The following is an 18778-nucleotide window of genomic DNA, read 5'->3' as shown; positions in this document are numbered from 1 at the left end:
GGAGGACACTTTGGACTCGCGACCCAGTGTGGTCGCGCGGTTGCCGCGGTGACAGAGCGGAGGTATAATGTCCGTTGTGTTGCTGCGGTCCGTGTTTGGTGACCCTTGTCATCGGCAGCTTGGCAGTGGTCTGGCCTGGGGCGGGCAGCGAGATGCTGTGAAGCAGTGTGTGTGTGTGCGCGCGCGTGTGTGTGCATATGTGTGTGTCTCACCTCGATGTCTCGGATCAGGAGCTGAGTGGGCGTCTCCACGGGGGCTTTTGTGTCGATGACCTTCTGGACAGCGCAGGCCCAGTGCACAGCCTCGTTGAAGTGCTTGGTGTACAGCCTGTAGCAGTGCTTACGCCCATACACTGTGATGCTCCAGTACCCTGAAACACACACACACACACAGGGAAATCAGTCATCAGTGTATCGTGCAATGAAACCATGAGTAAACATGAAAAAACAGAAGCTGAACTTTCAAAGAACAATATAGCTATAGAGAGCAGAATCCAAGGCCTATACTTATGTAATAACTGTGGTTTCAGAAAATAAGGAAGCCTGCTCCGCTCTCCCTCTCATGTGGTCTGAACATGGGACACTCCACATATCTGGTGTGACTCCTGCTTCCTCACTTCCTCTCTGGGTTTCACTGAGGTCAGCGGTCATCCCGAGAGGGGCTCCCAACTTTATTAGCCACTAAGCCCAACCGAAACACAACGACTACAACCAATCTCCTGGCACAACACCTGGCCTAACCTCCTGTAAGAACAGAGAAAGCCCTCTCTCTTCCATGTGCACAGGAAGTAGTAACTGTACTGGACACGCTACAGGCAGTGTGGACCCCTGGGCCAATCATACCCTGAGTTTGTTACCATGTGATCTCCTGCTAGCTACGTGACTGTCACGCCCTGACCTTAGAGAATAATAAGGATCTCTATGTTTGGTTAGGTCAGGGGGTGACTCGGGTGGGAAAGTCTATGTTTTCCATTTCTTTGTTTTTGGCCGAGTGTGGTTCCCAATCAGAGGCAGCTGTCTATCGTTGTCTCTGATTGGGGATCATATATAAGTTGTCATTTTGTAACGGCTGTCGTCGGATATAGATCAAAATGCAGCGGGGAAATGTGCACTCATCTTCTTTATTATATTCAGACAAGAAGGAGAACCAAAATAAACACGTACACAAAGAAAACACAACGACTATTCACAGGCTGGTAAGGCACAAGGCTATACACAGAACAATCTCCCACAAAGTACTCAACAAACACACACTTAATTATAGGACTCTCAATCAGAGGCAACTAGAAAACACCTGCCTCCAATTGAGAGTCCAACCCCAATTAACAAAACATAGAAATACAAAAGACTAGACAGAACATAGAAATACACTAACATATAACAGTGCCCAAAAAACCCCGGAATACATAAATCAAATACCCTACTAAACAAACCACCACCCCGAACCACATAAAACAAATACCCTCTGCCACGTCCTGACCAAACTACAATAACAAATAACCCCTATACTGGTCAGGACGTGACACATTTTCCTTTTGGTTTTTGTGGGATCTCGTTTTCTGTTTAGTGTCTGTGCCTGACAGAACTGTTCGCTTTCGTTTTGTTGCTGTAGTTATTTTGTTTTCGTGTTTCTTGAATAAACGAATCATGAACACTAACCACGCTGCGCCTTGGTCTACTTCTACCACCAACGAGAGCCGTTACAGTGACTTGGCATACTGATTTTTCTTTGTTTAGATTGGTCAAGTTCAAAAGCCAAGTGAGGCTAAAGTGTGTTTGTGTGTGTGTGTGTGTGTGTGTGTGTGTGTGTGTGTGTGTGTGTGTGTCCATTCACTGCTATTTCACAAGTGAGAGATAGAGAGGTGGAAGGAGATACTGGGCCTAAAAGGGGACTAGTATTGTATTGTATGGTAAGGAGATTAGGAGGAAGCCGTTCGGTCCATGCCACTCTGCGGGGACAGACTTACTCAGAGGCTCATAGAGGAACACAGACAGAACACACAGCCACCAGTGAGCTGTACTTTTACTAAGGGCAGGACAAAACAGAGTACACACTTCTCTGCAGGAAAGTCCCAGAGCAGATTTAGGGGAATGTTTGGGTTAAGTTTTATTTTCTCCTGGAGGTTTTAAGTGGTTGTCTAAAGTCAGCAGGCGAAGGTACAATCCCCTCCATACAGACACAGAGGGCCTTGTGTGTGTGTGTGTGTGTGTGTGTGTGTGTGTGTGTGTGTGTGTGTGTGTGTGTGTGTGTGTGTGTGTGTGTGTGTGTGTGTGTGTGTGTCGTGGGTGAGTAATAGAAGAACTCCTAGTCCGAGTCATCCCCCTCTCTCTCTTCACACAACAATAGCATTTCACCTGTATTTCCTTTCCGATTCCTGTCATTCAGGGTGTTAAACGGTAAAGGGCTGGTGACTCAGAAGGTCCCAGAAAAACCCAAGTTGTGGAGAGAAAAGTGGACTGGGTTTTCCAGACTTCCTCTGGGTGTACTGGGCTCACAGGAACTGAGAGGAGACCGTAAATCCTCATTTTACGACCGCTTTGAGATCTTTACCAATATTTGATTATTGAACCAATATGGAACTTATTATGTGGGGCTTAGTTATCCAAACAGGGAATGTGGGATGGCGTGTAAGAATATATGAGAGAGAGAGAGAGAGAGAGAGAGAGAGACAGAGACAGAGACAGAGAGAGAGAGAGAGAGAGAGAGAGAGAGAGAGAGACTATACACGCATGCATGTCTGTGTTCATGCACACTGCGTGTATGTGTGCATGCTCATGTGTCTGTGTGTGCGTGAGTGAGTGGCACTCACCCGTCTCCTTGAAGGTCTGTTTGTCTGGCCAGATGACAGAACAGAGGTTGGTGAGTACCAGCGTTCCCAGTCTGCGGGCTCCTCTCTCTGAGCTGCTGTAGTAGTCTAAGGTGTCCTGGCTCAGTACAAACCAGTAGCACCGCTGCTTGATCCAGCTTCCACGCACCTCCCGGAACAGCCAGCCTACACACACACACACACACACACACACACACACACACACACACACACACACACACACAATGTGTGTGAGAAATATGTTTTTTTATTTCACCTTTCTTTAACCAGGTAGGCCAGTTGAGAACAAGTTCTCATTTACAACTGCGACTTGGCCAAGATGAAGCAAAGCAATGCATGTTATCAAAAAGGTAACCTAATCAAAAAACATATCTGCACATGATAGTGTGTGTGTTTTTGCGCATGCGCCTCTGTGTGTGTGTGTGTGTGTGTGTGTGTGTGTGTGCGTGTGTCTTATTTGATTGAATGGAAGGGTTAATTGGTTTGGGCTGAACATAATCACTAAGAGGTTGAACCCATCGGACATAAAATATGTCTGTAACATGCAGAACAGGTTAAAAATAACGGCAGCTAATGTATAGTCAGACATTAAGGCCTGTGTGCCTGCCACCAGGATAATTACAGCTGTAAAAAACACACAGAGAAGAAAACGGGAGGTTGGAGAACAGTCGCTGGTGGTGGAGTGGCAGGAAGAGAACTGGTGGACTGATCTTTCATTAACACCCAGAGAGGGAGGGAGGGAGGGAGGGAGGGAGGGAGGGAGGGAAAGAAAGGCTGATACATTCTCCTGGCTCCCTTCATCATTCCACCCCTGTCACATGACCATGGCCCTCAGAACTGGGTGGTGTTCAGTAGGCACAGAACGAGACAAAACGGTTTGAAACTGACCTGAATTTGTCCAATAAAAATGGTCATTTTCCATTTCATAACTGTTTGTGTTTGGTCTCTACTGAACGGGATCCTGGTCTGCAGTGTCCAGCTTTACATGAAAGGGATGTACATTACATGGCCAAAAGTATGTGGACACTGCAGACCAGTGTCAACAGCTCGTCGAACATCTCGTTTCAAAATCATGGGCATTAATATGGAGTTGGTCCCCCCCTTTGCTGCTATAACAGCCTCCACTCTCCTGGGAAGGCTTTCCACTAGATGTTGGAACATTGCTACTGGGACTTGCTTCCATTCAGCCACAAAAGCATTAGTGAGGTCAGGCACTGATGTTGGACAATTAGGCCTGGCTCGCAGACGGCGTTCCAATTCATCCCAAAGGTCAGGGCTCTGTACCACTTTACGGCTGAGCCGTTGTTGCTCCTAGACGTTTCCACTTCACAATAACAGCACTTACAGTTGACTGGGGCCGCTCTAGCAGGACAGAAATTTGATGACCTGACATGTTGGAAAAGTGGCATCCTATGACAGTTCCATGTTGAAAGTCACTGAGCTCTTCAGTGAGGCCATTCTACTGCCAGTGTTTGTCTATGGAGATTGCATGGCTGTGTGCTCGATTTGATACACCTGTCAGCAACGGGTGTGGCTCAAATAGCCAAATACACTAATTTGAAGGGCGCTATGGTGAGGGCAGGGTTATGTGGCTGTGCCATCCGTTGTGTGTGTGTGTGTGTGTGCATGTGTTTATGGGAACAACAGTGCCATGTTCATTGGGCTAACTTCTTAGAACAGCTCTGACGCCGAGCCAGCGTCACAGCTTCCTCTGTGGTAGGCAAGCTGCATGCCACCTGTCAGCTCTCCCTCGCTTTCCTTACAGCTCTTTTCTCTTCGCTCAGTCTCTCCCTCTTTCATCTCTCCCCCTCCCTTTCATCTCTCCCCCCCGCACCAGCTCCCCTTTTTCCTGCCGTAAAGTGCTTTTCCCTACATGCAGAGCCCCCATTGCTACCATCCCCCATGGTACAACCCATAGACCTGGAGAGGGGCAGTCGAAGTGGGAGTCTGGGACACACTAGAAACCCACCCAACATAGTCCTGAGGTACTTCATGTGGTGTTAAGGAGCAGGAGCATAGAAATCAACAGGAGCATAAAAACCACCATGAAATGGAGAAATAAAAGACTATGAGGTAAGACAGGACGGGATTGGGTGGGGTTGATGATTGGGTAGGGGGATGGAGGGGTGTGGCTGGACTGGTTAGCAGAGAGCTGGGAGGCATGTCCTCTGTCAGTCACACAGGATGTCCTGCAGCTGCTCGTTTTGAGACAGTGAGATAGAGAGACGGCCTACTTTGGAGGGAGAGAGGAAGGAGAGGGAGAAAGAAAGAAAGAGAGAGAGAGAGAGAGCGGAAGAGAGGGAGTGAGAAAAGTAGAGAAAGAGAAGGAAAGGCAGTGAGGGGGAGAGAGAGAGAGAGACATTGAGGGAGAAAGGGTGAAACAAGAGTCCCGGTCAGGACCCCCTGCCTACCCCTCTCCCCCCCCCCCCCCCCCCCACGGTCCTCCATCTGGATCCCATCTCCCTGGCCTGCTAATGCGTCCCCTGGGGGCCACGGCTCGCCCTTAATTTGTTTCATTTGTGACCCCAGACCCCTAATGCTGGCCCTGCCCCCTGAAACACAGACTGAGAAAACACTGGAGTCTGTCTCCCTCTGGTTCTGTTCTGTCCTTCTATCTCTGTGTGTACTTTCTGTTTGTTCTGGAGATTTGGGGGAGATTAATAAGCATCTGATAACCAACAGTCATCCATAAGGGCACAGAGCTTTAATGAGCTTCAACACTAGGATTATGGGCTGAACTGAATTAGACAAGAGATCCAAACAGAAAGGGAAATGGTTGCAATTGAGCAGACTGAATCACTTTCCAAATGACTGGAGTACTGGCCACTCTAAGTGGTATGTAGCTAAACCTGTTCAGTTTTACTGAGCATTAACAATCAGAGGAATGTAATTTAAGCTCGTTACGGCATTCTGTCTAGGAGTTTCCCACTCCCTCGCTACGTCAATCTCTCTCTATTTCTTTTCCTCTCTGTCTGTCTCTCTCTCTGTCTCGGCACGGTTGATGGCCTATTTTAGACAGCGAGGCGACACTTGGCCCCAGTTGCCTGAGGATGTCCCATTGTAAACCACACCAAACCACACCAAACAGCTAGGGACAGCCTAGCTCCAGGACATTTGAAAATATATCCCTGCACACAACAAGGGCATGAACAGAGCAGGGCCTTCACATGTCCTGGAGCGTCAGTGGTGCTGGAGATGGTGGTGGTTGGTGGGGAAGACGGCCCGACTGAAGAGAAGAAATGCCAAGGCACATAGCCAGCCCAGGGGCCCAGGGGAAGTATCCGTCCTCCGATTGGGAAGGAATGCACCCCCCTAACCCCATCGCCTGCCCCTCTGCCCGGTCTCAGACATCGGAACAGAGGGAGGAGGGGTGCAGCCAGCCAGTCGGCCAGCGGTGCTGCATGGTAACTGCTGTCAGAATTAGCCGATCGGGCTGCCGCCATCCCAAAGAGGACGTAACTTATCCAGGCGCTGGCATTTTACTGCAACCGTTTCGGTAGCAGGAAAAGCACACATGAATAGCCTGTGAGATCACTCCTCGAAAAGCGTCAGGCTCGCAAGGCTCTTAATGCCGCTGATGGTCATCATTACATGATTACTGGGGGCAGGGTGGTGTTGTGTGTGTGTGTGTGTGTGTGTGTGTGTGTGTGTGTGTGTGTGTGTGTGTGTGTGTGTGTGTGTGTGTGTGTGTGTGTGTGTGTGTGTGTGTGTGGGCTTAGCTGTGGACCGTGCAGTGTACAGTACAGTAGTACAGTGTGGTCTACTTATTCAGCGATAACGCCGCAAACATGCACGGGACCCAAAGCTCGGTTAATGCTCTCGGATGAGTGAACGTCACCGTCACACAGACTGCTATTACTGTACATGCAAACCACTGGAACTGGAACACAGCAGCCAGACAGAGAGAAAGCAGAGAGAGAATAGAGGGATGGTGTAGAAGTGTGTCAGCCAGGCAGGCTCACCTTTGACCAGCAGCTCGGGGTCTTCTTCCAGGCCCATCTTGCTCTTCTCTATGATCAGACTCTTTATCTCATCAGGAACCTCTGACAGACTGTGTCTGGGTGAGACAGAGAGAGGTGGTAAATAACAGCATCATACACTCCCACAGTCAAGGCACCCCCCCCCATACCCTATTGGCTCTGAGTCGAGGGGAGGAGGGTAACCCCACACAACCTCTGCCAACCCTAAGCCTTTCTGACACCCTAAGTGAGAGAGGAGAGGGGGACAAGTTGAAGTGCTGTGAATATCATACCCTCCACCCCTCCCCTCCCCAGCTGCATGCATACCACTCCACTGTGGACAGCTCGTCTCTCTTTGATTGGTTTGGCTGGCGGGCACGGCGGAGTGGAGGGAAGCGGAGGACTGAAAATAAACGTGGCAGAGCGACGCCGGACTGACTCAAAGCCAGCCAGCCAGGCAGTCACAGGCCAGAGAGAGAGAGAGTTCAAAAGGTTACACTGTTGTCAACTAATCGAAACCCATAACAAACATCAAAAACATCTGGGAATTATGGGAAAACTGTTGTGAAATGCTCTCTCTCCTCTCTCTCTTTCTCAAGGGCCACTGTCGAAGAAGCACTGTAAAAAGTAACACCACCACATGCAGTCATGGTGGTGGCGAGGACTTTGGACTGTAAAGTGACATTCGTTTCAGACATTTGGCCAGGCAATGTTTTGGACGACTGAGAGCTCAGCTTGTTATCTCTGGCCAAGGCCCATTTCCAGCACATTAAATTGTTTATAAGGTTTATCTATGCTCATTTATTTATCTAATTACTGGTTTATTTTCTCTATTTCCTGCGTCAAACTAGCGTGTGAGGTATGACGGGACAAGCCCTCCTTCCTTCCCCTGAAAACACCAGGCAGGAAATGAGTTTTGGCAGGCGGCCCTCCATCCCACCGCCATGTACAGTCTTAGATAGCGTTTCTCTGGGCTGTGATTATTGATCAGATGATTGTGGAAGGTTATAGCCTTACGGAAGTCAGACCTAATCAATGAGTCTGAATATACCCTATCCTGCTCAACTTAGCTTACTTACTGTGCTGACTGTTCATCTGCAATACATGACACCTGCTCAAAGTATCTCACTATCCCAATATCCACTAGTTGACCTTTGTGTCAATACGTTTCGCTGTTTCAGACTGTACAGTAGTTGGAAAATATGTGTGTGTATCAGTCTCTAACTTAGGCTGATGCTCAGACACACAGGGAAACACTATACCACATTGGCCCTTAAAGAGTGTATGACTGGTTCAGCCGGGGAAACGTCAGAGAGACACCAGAGGGTGAGAAAAAGAGGGTCAGATCCCTGTCCTACTACACACAGTCTACCTCTGCAGCGGAGCCGAACAGCGACGGCAGCGTTCAAACAGTAACGTCATCTGGGACCTTTCCAGTGTATCGTAGCATATCCCTCTTCTCTTAAATACAGAAAAATACATCCAGAAATCTGAGGACGGCTCTTTCGGGGTGCGCGAATAACCCCTTGCTGCAGAAACATATGCAGACAGACCTTTATACAGTCATTTAAATGGAAAACTCAATGCACTGATGGGGATTTGGATCTATAGAAAACTCCAACGCAGCCAGCTAGGGGATAGCGTGTTGGTATGTGGAGGACTTGATATCAAAGCCGAGGATCATTTTGTGCTATTGTCTGCATGGGGGCACACGTACAAACTCTGGAGAGCACCAGTACAAACCAGCCCTGGATTGGTACCTCTATAGTTTGGGCCTTGCTCAAGGGTACAAAAGCAATGTTAGCTATGTTCCTCGCAGAACTTAAACCAGAAATCTTCTAGCTGTGAAATGGGTCAAGTTCCCACTTAAAGCTACAGGCTATATGTACAGTGAGGGAAAAAAGTATTTGATCCCCCTGCTGATTTTGTACGTTTGCCCACTGACAAAGAAATGATCAGTCTATATTTTTAATGGTAGGTTTATTTGAACAGTGAGAGACAGAATAACAACAAAAAAATCCAGAAAAACGCATGTCAAAAATGTTATAAATTGATTTGCATTTTAATGAGGGAAATAAGTATTTGACCCCCTCTCAATCAGAAAGATTTCTGGCTGCCAGGTGTCTTTTATACAGGTAACGAGCTGAGATTAGGAGCACACTCTTAAAGGGAATGCTCCTAATCTCAGTTTGTTACCTGTATAAAAGACACCTGTCCACAAAAGCAATCAATCAATCAGATTCCAAACTCTCCACCATGGCCAAGACCAAAGAGCTCTCCAAGGATGTCAGGGACAAGATTGTAGACCTACACAAGGCTGGAATGTGCTACAAGACCATCGCCAAGCAGCTTGGTGAGAAGGTGACAATAGTTGGTGCGATTATTCGCAAATGGAAGAAACACAAAAGAACTATCAATCTCCCTCGGCCTGGGGCTCCATGCAGGATCTCACCTCGTGGAGTTGCAATGATCATGAGAACGGTGAGGAATCAGCCCAGAACTACACGGGAGGATCTTGTCAATGATCTCAAGGCAGCTGGGACCATAGTCACCAAGAAAACAATTGGTAACACACTACGCCGTGAAGGACTGAAATCCTGCAGTGCCCGCAAGGTCCCCCTGCTCAAGAAAGCACATATACATGCCCGTCTGAAGTTTGCCAATGAACATCTGAATGATTCAGAGGACAACTGGGTGAAAGTGTTGTGGTCAGATGAGACCAAAATGGAGCTATTTGGCATCAACTCAACTCACCGTGTTTGGAGGAGGAGGAATGCTGCCTATGACCCCAAGAACACCATCCCCACCATCAAACATGGAGGTGGAAACATTATGCTTGGGGGTGTTTTTCTGCTAAGGACAACTTCACCGCATCAAAGGGACGATGGATGGGGCCATGTAGCGTCAAATCTTGGGTGAGAACCTCCTTCCCTCAGCCAGTGCATTGAAAATGGGTCGTGGATGGGTTTTCTAGCATGACAATGACCCAAAACACAAGGCAACAAAGGAGTGGCTCAAGAAGAAGCACATTAGGGTCCTGGAGTGACCTAGCCAGTCTCCAGACCTTAATCCCATAGAAAATCTGTGGAGGGAGCTGAAGGTTCGAGTTGCTAAACGTCAGCCTCGAAACCTTAATGACTTGGAGAAGATCTGCAAAGAGGAGTGGGACAAAATCCCTCCTGAGATGTGTGCAAACCTGGTGGCCAACTACAAGAAACATCTGACCTCTGTGATTGCCAACAAGGGTTTTGCCACCAAGAACTAAGTCATGTTTTGCAGAGGGGTCAAATACTTATTTCCCTCATTAAAATGCAAATCAATTTATAACATTTTTGACATGCGTTTTTCTGGATTTTTTTGTTGTTATTCTGTCTCTCACTGTTCAAATAAACCTACCATTAAAAATATAGACTGACCATTTCTTTGTCAGTGGGCAAACGTACAAAATCAGCAGAGGATCAAATACTTTTTTCCCTCACTGTATGCACCAGGGTTTTCCCATTTTAATTTACCAGCCATTTGAGAAATTTACCAGACACATATGCATTGGGTGTGTAAACCCATTAGGGGCGTCCACCCACGGTGCTCAAAAACACATCACATTTAGATTATGGTAATTCCTTTTAACAAAACATGTAACTCCTGTAATGAAGTAGCCAATAAAACGTCATTTTCAAACATTTGCCAAAATGCAATTTACGGGAAAAAGGGAACACGCCATTCTAAATAGTGCACTTGACGCAAGTGGTATATGACAGAGATTCAAAGAGCGCGAATCTAAAGATACAACAACTAGGATGGGCTGCTAATACTGTATGACTAGGATTGCGCATTTGACTTCTGGACAACGAAAGAAAGTTGATATGAAAACCAACAGAACAGGAGAGAAATGGCATCGAGCGTGGCAAAAGGCCTAGCTGATTGTGTTGCGGCTGTCAATGAAAAGCATCTAATATGCGTGAACATAACGTGTCTTGAGTATAATTTAAAATGAGACAAGAACAAGGGGAGGGTGTGTGTCGAAGATAGCTTATAGGCCCTCTCTCTCCAGATTGCATGCTCTCAGCTCTCCAGAATCAACTCAGCTGTCTCCCACCAATTCTCGCGCATTCATTGTTTCTTGTGAATCGTTTGCCCTAAAAATTGTCGTTGTTATCAATTCCCCATTACATATGTCACCAATAGTAAATTAACCGTTAATCCCCGTCATTTGGTTACGTTAATTTATGTTAATGCATTGTATTACTAATTAGGCCTACAGTCATTTACCGTTCTCGGTGCGTAAACGCTGCTGAGAAACACGTTTTGGTTTTATTTCATAGCCATCATTTACGAGTTGTCCCTTTTTTCATTGTCTTTTGTTAGGAGTGCTCCATGTGAGCGATGAGCACGGGTCTCGTTAATGTTGAGGGAGCTTGCACGTCTGAGCACGCAGAGAATTAGGCTACCTGGCCTGCTGCGCGCAAGTGCCCATTTGGGGATGTATGATTTCTGCCTGTCTTAGTCATCACCTTCACCACTAATAAGCTCATCTTCTCAGTAATCTTTTCTTCGCCTCACACAGTAAGTCAACGAAGTCTGTTGTTGTAACATCCATTGCAAATGACAGCCTAATAGTTCCTCGCAAAAAAAATCTCCCCGTCGATAATCACCAAGCCTCGGTGTGAAAGAGCAAAATACAATAATCTGATGATCCCATATATCCAGTGGAAACGTCATAAAATCCTTTCCCTTGCGCAAAAACAGCTGTCTGTCCCGAGCTCACTGGTGCCTAAACTGTCAGTCCCGAATAGGCTAGTTGATACAACGTTGCAAGTTAGGGCCTGATCCAGTTGATTGATTTCATACAATGTTGCACTTCACAAGCGACAGCTCAAGTCAAGACAGATAGAAAGGGAGGCAGACAGGCTGAGTGGAGAAATTAAAGTTATTGAAAGAACCAGAATTTTCATCAGTATATTTTCTACTGTTTTTATGTATTTTTACTTTGTTGACAATGTAAGTTATAGACCATCAGCTGCATTAGCCATCTCGGAGTTCCATGCGCTCATTTAGGCAGAGGCTGGTCCTCTCGCATTACATTTTATATTTCTTACATTCTAATTAAGATTTTTATGATTATCCACGGGGCAACGATTTTGAGAATTAAAAACATTATTATTGAAATGAAACGGTTCCATCAAAATGCACATATGAAAATCAGAACTGACCAGCAGATTGGTAGAAATAAATGAAAGGTTTATGCTTCCCCAAACTTTAAACTCACGCACCGCTTCTAAAGTCTTTAGAAAAGAATTGCCTCCACCTTTCTATGGTCGGATTTTCAAGCAAGGTAAGACATGCCTCATAATATGTAGTAAAACGCTCAGGTTTCAAACAATTAAGTAGGTTTTCAAAACGCATACTGCCTCCAGCTCACATTGTAAAGTGGTGGGTGACTCGCTGATTGCCTTCCTACCGTTGTTTTTTCTCCCGGTTCATTTGGCCGGCCAAAATTGTATTTATCTGCTTACCGTTTTTTTATTACAGCCAAAAGCCGGCAATTACAGGCTAACGGAAACCCAGGTAAGCATATGACAACCCCGAGGAACAATATTGTTGGGGAGGATAACCCTAACCACTCACCAGATGTGGAAAATCACACGTTTTAGAACTAGCATGAGACAGGATTCAAGAGAGAGTGGAGGGAAATGAGGGAAAAGTGTTTTATTTATTCATTTTATTTAACCTTTATTTAACCAGGTAGGCTAGTTGAGAACGAGTTCTCATTTGGAGGGAAACAGGATAAAGGAAGGAGAGGGAGGGCCGGGCTAAAACCCTCCAGTTGACCTTTTACTCTGTCTCTGTTCAAACAAGCCTGACCTTCAGCTTCAATGGGCCCTCAGCGAATCAGAGGGCCCATCTGGGTCCACAGGCCTTCAGACAACGTCTAACACACAATCTGCCTTTGTGACTTACTGTAGACACAGGCATCACCAAAAGTCATGTCAAAGACAAAACCATATGGGAAGAGACAGGGGCTTGTTCTAACTTTGAAGCCCATATGCTATAGGCTTGGGAGGTAGGCTACTTTGTGTCGAGGAAAAGAAGTCGGGTGGGTGGGTGTGAGTCTGACATTTTGGTAAGCTGATCCAGAGGGGGGCTGTCCAACACACTTCTGATAGAAGTTCAAACAAGAGGATGAAGCACTGAGCATGTCGAGAACCAGACCAGCAGAAAAACTGTTCAAGAGTCTGTCAGACGACAGAGAGACAATAGGCCTAGGCTTTGCGTCATGCTACCTTTAATAATTATTCCTTAAGAGTCTATTGACGCACCCATGCATCAATCTAATTAACATACTACAGCTGTCAGTTTAAGCTAGAGATACTACATTCACCTATGTCGCCCTTCTGCAGACTGCGGTGAAGAGTGGCAGAGCTACAGCGCTGTTTGTCAGACCAGGAGATATCCCGAAAATCAGTCTTGTCACAAAAACGTCTGTAGCGTCCAACTAACTAATATAACCACTATATGGAAAGACGAGACTCTCACTAGCACAATGTTTTAGCTCCACGACCCCCACAAGTGTCACGGGACTTGTCTGAAGGTAACCTGTTGCCGGTTTTAAAAAATGAATGGAAGTATGGAGGTAGTTTTGTGCCAACAAAAAAAAGGGGTTAAATGTAAATGTTAAATGTAAAAAAATATATACAGTAGCAGTCAAAAGTTTGGACACACCTACTCATTCAAGGGATTTTCTTTATTTTTACATTGTAGAATAATAGTGAAGACATCAAAACTATGAAATAACACACATAGAATCATGTAGTAACCAAAAAAGTGTTAAACAAATCAAAATATATTTGATATTTGAGATTCTTCAAAGTAGCCACCTTGATGACAGCGTTGCAAAATCTTGGCATTCTCTCAACCAGCTTCATGAGGTAGTCACCTGGAATGCATTTCAATTAACAGGTGTGCCTTGTTTAAAGTTAATTTGTGGAATTTCTTTCCTTCTTAATGTGTTTGAGCCAATCAGTTGTGTTGTGACAAGATAGGGGTGGTATACAGAAAATAGCCCTATTTGGTAAAATACCAAGTCTATATTATGGCAAGAACAGCTCAAATAAGCAAGGAGAAATGACAGTCCATCATTACTTTAAGACATGAAGGTCAGTCAATCTGTAAAAATTCAAGAACTTTGAATGTTTCTTCAGTTGCAGTTGCAAAAACCATCAAGCACTATTATGAAACTGGATCTCATGAGGACCGCAAAAGGAAAGGAAGACACAGAGTTACCTCTGCTGCAGAGAACAAGTTCATTAGAGTTACCAGCCTCAGAAATTGCAGCCCAAATAAATGCCTTACCGAGTTCAAGTAACAGACACATCTTAATAATTAACATCGACTGTTCAGAGGAGACTGTGTGAATCAGGCCTTCATGGTTGAATTGCAACAAAGAAACCACTACTAAAGGACACCAATAATAAGAAGAGACTTGCTTGGGCCAAGAAACACGAGCAATGGACCTTAGACTGGTGGAAATCTGTCCTTTGGTCTGATGAGTCCAAATTTGTGATCTTTGGTTCCAATCGGAGTCTTTTTGAGACGCAGATTAGGTGAACGGATGATCACCACATGTGTGGTTCCCACCGTGAAGCATGGAGGAGGTGTGATGGTGTGGGGGTGCTTTGTTGGCGACACTGTTTGTGATTTATTTAGAATTCAAGGCACATTTAAACAAGCATGGCAAACACAGCATTCTGCAGCAATACGCCATCCCATCTAGTTCTCTCTTATTGGGACTATCATTTGTTTTTCAACAGGACAATGACCTAACACACACCTCCAGGCTGTGTAAGGGTTATTTGACCAAGAAGGAGAGTGATGGAGCGCTGCATCAGATGACATGGCCTTCACAATCACCTGACCTCAACCCAATTGAGATGGTTTGGGATGAGTTGGACCGCAGAGTGAAGGAAAAGCAGCCAACAAGTGCTCAGCATATGTGGGAACTCCTACTGTTGGAAAAGCATTCTAGGTTAAGCTGGTTGAGAAAATGCCAAGAGTGTGCAAAGCTGTCATCAAGGCAAAGGGTGGCTACTTTGAAGAATCTCAAATCTAAAATATATTTTGATTTGTTTAACACTTTTTTGGTTACTACATGATTCCATATGTGTTATTTCATAGTTTTGATGTCTTCACTATTATTCTACAATGTAGAAAATAAAAAAATATATTAAAAAAACATTGAATGAGTAGGTGTGTCCCAACTTTTGAGTGGTACTGTATATATTTTTTGAGCTTTCTTTTATTTCTTAGATATAGGACAGACACTTCAAAACCTTATTCTTAATGATTTTGTTTTTTGACTGTCTGTTTTGCCATTTATGAATGTGTTATTCAATGCGTTTCTTTAGTGGTAGCCAAATTCTATAATATTTTTAAATGTTTTATTATACAGTATCTACAGGGGTCCTAAAATTCTAAATCAAATAGCTAAGTGATCCATGGTATGACCATCTTAAAACAATTCCATATGTCAGCTTAGTAGAACCCCCTCCCCCCTAAAGGCTTAGACTTTAGAGGTTTTAACAGGCAAATCTGCGCCCAGCTGCCCACACAGGCCCAAAGTAATGCTTAAATTCTGCTAATTGAGTAAAGAGGGGCTTGTGAATGAGTGGTGTAAACCAACTATCCAAAACAAGCTTCCATAGCCGGATGGATGGGGGGGGGGGGGGGGGGGGGGGCGGCGGCGGGGGTTGATGGACCAGGCTGGTTTCATTTCATGGGAGAGAGCCCTGGTGGTGTGTGGGTGCTAGTTGGGTGGGTAGATGGGGATGGGGGTGTAGCTGTAGTGCAGCTGGGGTCACATGTTGGCACTCTGACAGATGAGGCAGAGTGCCACAGCTGTCCAGTAGCCCCCCTACTCCTTCTCCCCCCGCCCCCGTATTCCCAGAAGCCCCGGCTGAGGCCATGACGGAGGGGCCTTGAGTGCTGACTTCCTGTGGAGGCCAGGAAACAATTTTACACGGGGATTAGACGGCTAGGAGGGAGAGCAGACCAACAGAACCCCCCCCCCCCAACACTAAACTACATCCCCGTGGAGAGACCATGACACAGTCAGGGAGGGATGAAGCTGGGAGAAGAGACTAGGAGACAAGACACTCCCATATTAACCTGCTGTTTCAGGTTTTTGTTTAATATTCAAACGTTTCAATTGATCTGTTGATGTTAATATGCAATCTATGGTCTGACGTGTAAGTCACCACTCCAGCGTTGTCCTGAGGAGGTCTTTGTGTTTGAGATGTCAGGAATTTGGTGAGAGAAGAAAAAAATACCCCTGTTGTGCTTTGTTTACGGAAGTGTAAGGGAACACATGGAAAAGTCCTGCAGCTCAGATGGCATATATCTCTCTCTCTCCCTAAATCTCTCCCTCTTTCTCTCTTTTTCTGCCCCTCTCCACTCCGGTCTTTCCACTGTAGGCCTAACACCAGCACGCTAAGCAAAACCATCTGTTTGCCCCACATAAACGGGAAGCTAGCTAACAAAGAAAGAGAGAGAGGGAAGAGAGAGGCGGAAGTAGAAAGAGTAGGAGAGAGGGAGTGCCAGAGGGAGAGAGAGAGAGGAGGACTGAGGGAGATGGAAATTAATAATTCTCTTTTGGGTGAATACAAATATACACATGCCCCCATATACTGTACTTCTGATAGACAATTTAACTGTACACAATTCTTATCAAATCAAAAACAAAATACAATTGTATTTGTCACATGCGCCGAATACAACAGGTGTAGACCTTACAGTGAAGCGCTTACTTACAAGCCCTTAACCAAAAATGCAGTTAAAGAAATAGAGTTAAGAAAATATTTACTAAGTACACAACAACAAAAAAAGTTACAATAAAACAACAATACAGAGGCTGTATACAGGGGGTACCAGTACTGAGTCAATGTGCGGGGGTACAGGTTAGTTAAGGTAATTAATACATGTAGGCAGGGGTAAAGTGACTATGCATTGATAATAAACAGCGAGTAACAGCACTATAAAAATAAAGGGGAGGCGGTCAATGTAAATAGTCCGGGTGGCCATTTGATTAATTGTTCAGCAGTCTTATGGCTTGGGGGTAGAAGCTGTTTAGAAGCCTTTTGGACCTAGACTTGGCGCTCCGGTACCGCTTGCCGTGCAAAAGCAGAGAGAACAGTCTATGACTTAGGTGACTGGAGTCTTTGACAATTTTTTGGGCCTTCCTCTGACACCGCCTGGTATAGAGGTCCTGGATGGCAGGAAGCTTGGCCCCAGTGATGTACTGGGCCGTACGCACAAGCCTCTGTAGCGCCTTTCGGTCAGGTGATAAGCAGTAGCCGTACCAGGCGGTGATGCAACCGGTCAGGATGCTCTCGATTGTGCAGCAGTAGAACTTTTTGAGGATCTGGGGACCAATGCCAAATCTTTTCAGTCTCCTGAGGGGGAAAATGTGTTGTTGTGCCCTCTTCACGACTGTCTTGGTGTATTTGGACCATGATAGTTTGTTGATGATGTGGACACCAAGGAACTTGAAATTCGCTCCACAACAGCCCGTAGATGTGAATGGGGGGCATGTTCAGCCCTCTTTTTCCTGTAGTCCACAATCAGCTCCTTTGTCTTGCTCACGTTGAGGAAGAGGTTGTTGTCTCTGACCTCCTCCCTATAGGCGGGCACTATGGTATTGAACGCTGAGCTGTGGTCAATGAACAGCATTCTCACATAGGTGTTCCTTTTGTCCTGGTGGGAAAGGGCAGTGTGGAGTGCGATTGAGATTGCGTCATCTGTGGATCTGTTGGGGTGGAATGTGAATTGGAGTGGGTCTAGTGTTTCTGAGATGATGGTGTTGATGTGAGCCATGACCAGCCTTTTAAAGGACTTCATGGCTACTGACGTGAGTGCCAATGGGCGGTAATCATTTAGGCAGGTTACCTTCGCTTTCTTGGGCATAGGGACTCTCTCTGTGTATTTGTGTGTCCGTGTGCAAATACTTTGTGTGTGTGTGTGTGTGTGTGTCTCATGTGGCCGAGGAAGAGAAGGCTGACAAATAAAACAGTCTGACTATTCAATATTCTATTTTATCCATGATTATCACCACCACTGGGCTCTCTCTCGTGTTCTCTCTGTGTGGCCTAGTTTCAATCTCACGCTCACTTTCACAATCCCTCAACAGGGAAGGAAATAAAGCAACTGATCAGATCCAGATGACAAGGCATCCTCATTTCTGACCAGAGTGGACAAAATACATCTCTGTTATGCTTCATATTGATGGAAGACATGAATATATATGGAAGTCCAGAGAGGCCATATGAATAAAAAAAAAGAGTATTATCTCGCTATGTTGAGATCGTTACTTATCTGACGATTACGACATAAGTTGTTTTGCCGAGATCAGAAGATCATTCTCTCATGATCATGACATAGCAAAAAAAAAAAAATTGAAATCGCGAGGTAAACTCTATAAATAGGAGTGGACGTATTGATGATATATTGACAGTATGGCGGAGGAGGCAGAGCCCACGGTGGATCAGCGCATACGTTTTAATTGATTGCTACACTAAAGTATGGTACATTTCATGCTATCATTCTTCCACTTATGTTTGGAGCTCATTATCAGCTTATAAATTAGAATGGTAACAAGCTAAATGTCCCTTAACTTGAGCTAAGAGCTCATGGGGCATCTAAGCCCTCACGAGGCATTTAAGCCCTGAACAATGCCTGACAGGCAACCCTGTTGGGCTGTGTGCTAACCCCCGAGAACACAACCAATCGCATGTGAGCAACAACGCAGCTAACTTGGCTAGTCTTATGAGCGAGTGAACTAGTTAGCTAGGTAGTCTTGTTAGCTAGCTAGCTAGCTAGTTTGTTATATATGCTGGTTGTTAGCTAGCATAACTGATGTGTATAATTGTAAGGGACACTTCATGCTTTATGGATAATATTTACATTTACAGAGTGGGTGAGCTCCATTCTTGACAGGCTGATC

General features: G+C 45.5%; 1 protein-coding gene across 2 annotated transcripts in view; it reads right to left on the bottom strand.

Moving 5' to 3' along the window:
• LOC115198196 (unconventional myosin-X) overlaps positions 1-18778 on the bottom strand; it is a 52479-nt gene that overhangs the window by 14441 nt on the left and 19260 nt on the right. For both annotated transcript variants that reach the window (XM_029759962.1, XM_029759971.1), the window contains exons 3-5: positions 6790-6884; positions 2810-2992; positions 213-370 (exon numbers count right to left, since the gene is read on the bottom strand). In XM_029759962.1, the coding sequence (XP_029615822.1) occupies positions 213-370; positions 2810-2992; positions 6790-6884 (436 nt within the window). The remainder of the gene's footprint in view (positions 1-212; positions 371-2809; positions 2993-6789; positions 6885-18778) is intronic.

This window comes from Salmo trutta, chromosome 1 (genome assembly GCF_901001165.1).
Source record: "Salmo trutta chromosome 1, fSalTru1.1, whole genome shotgun sequence".
Classification (NCBI taxonomy): domain Eukaryota; kingdom Metazoa; phylum Chordata; class Actinopteri; order Salmoniformes; family Salmonidae; genus Salmo; species Salmo trutta.
This window is presented reverse-complemented; position numbering and strand designations above follow the sequence as displayed.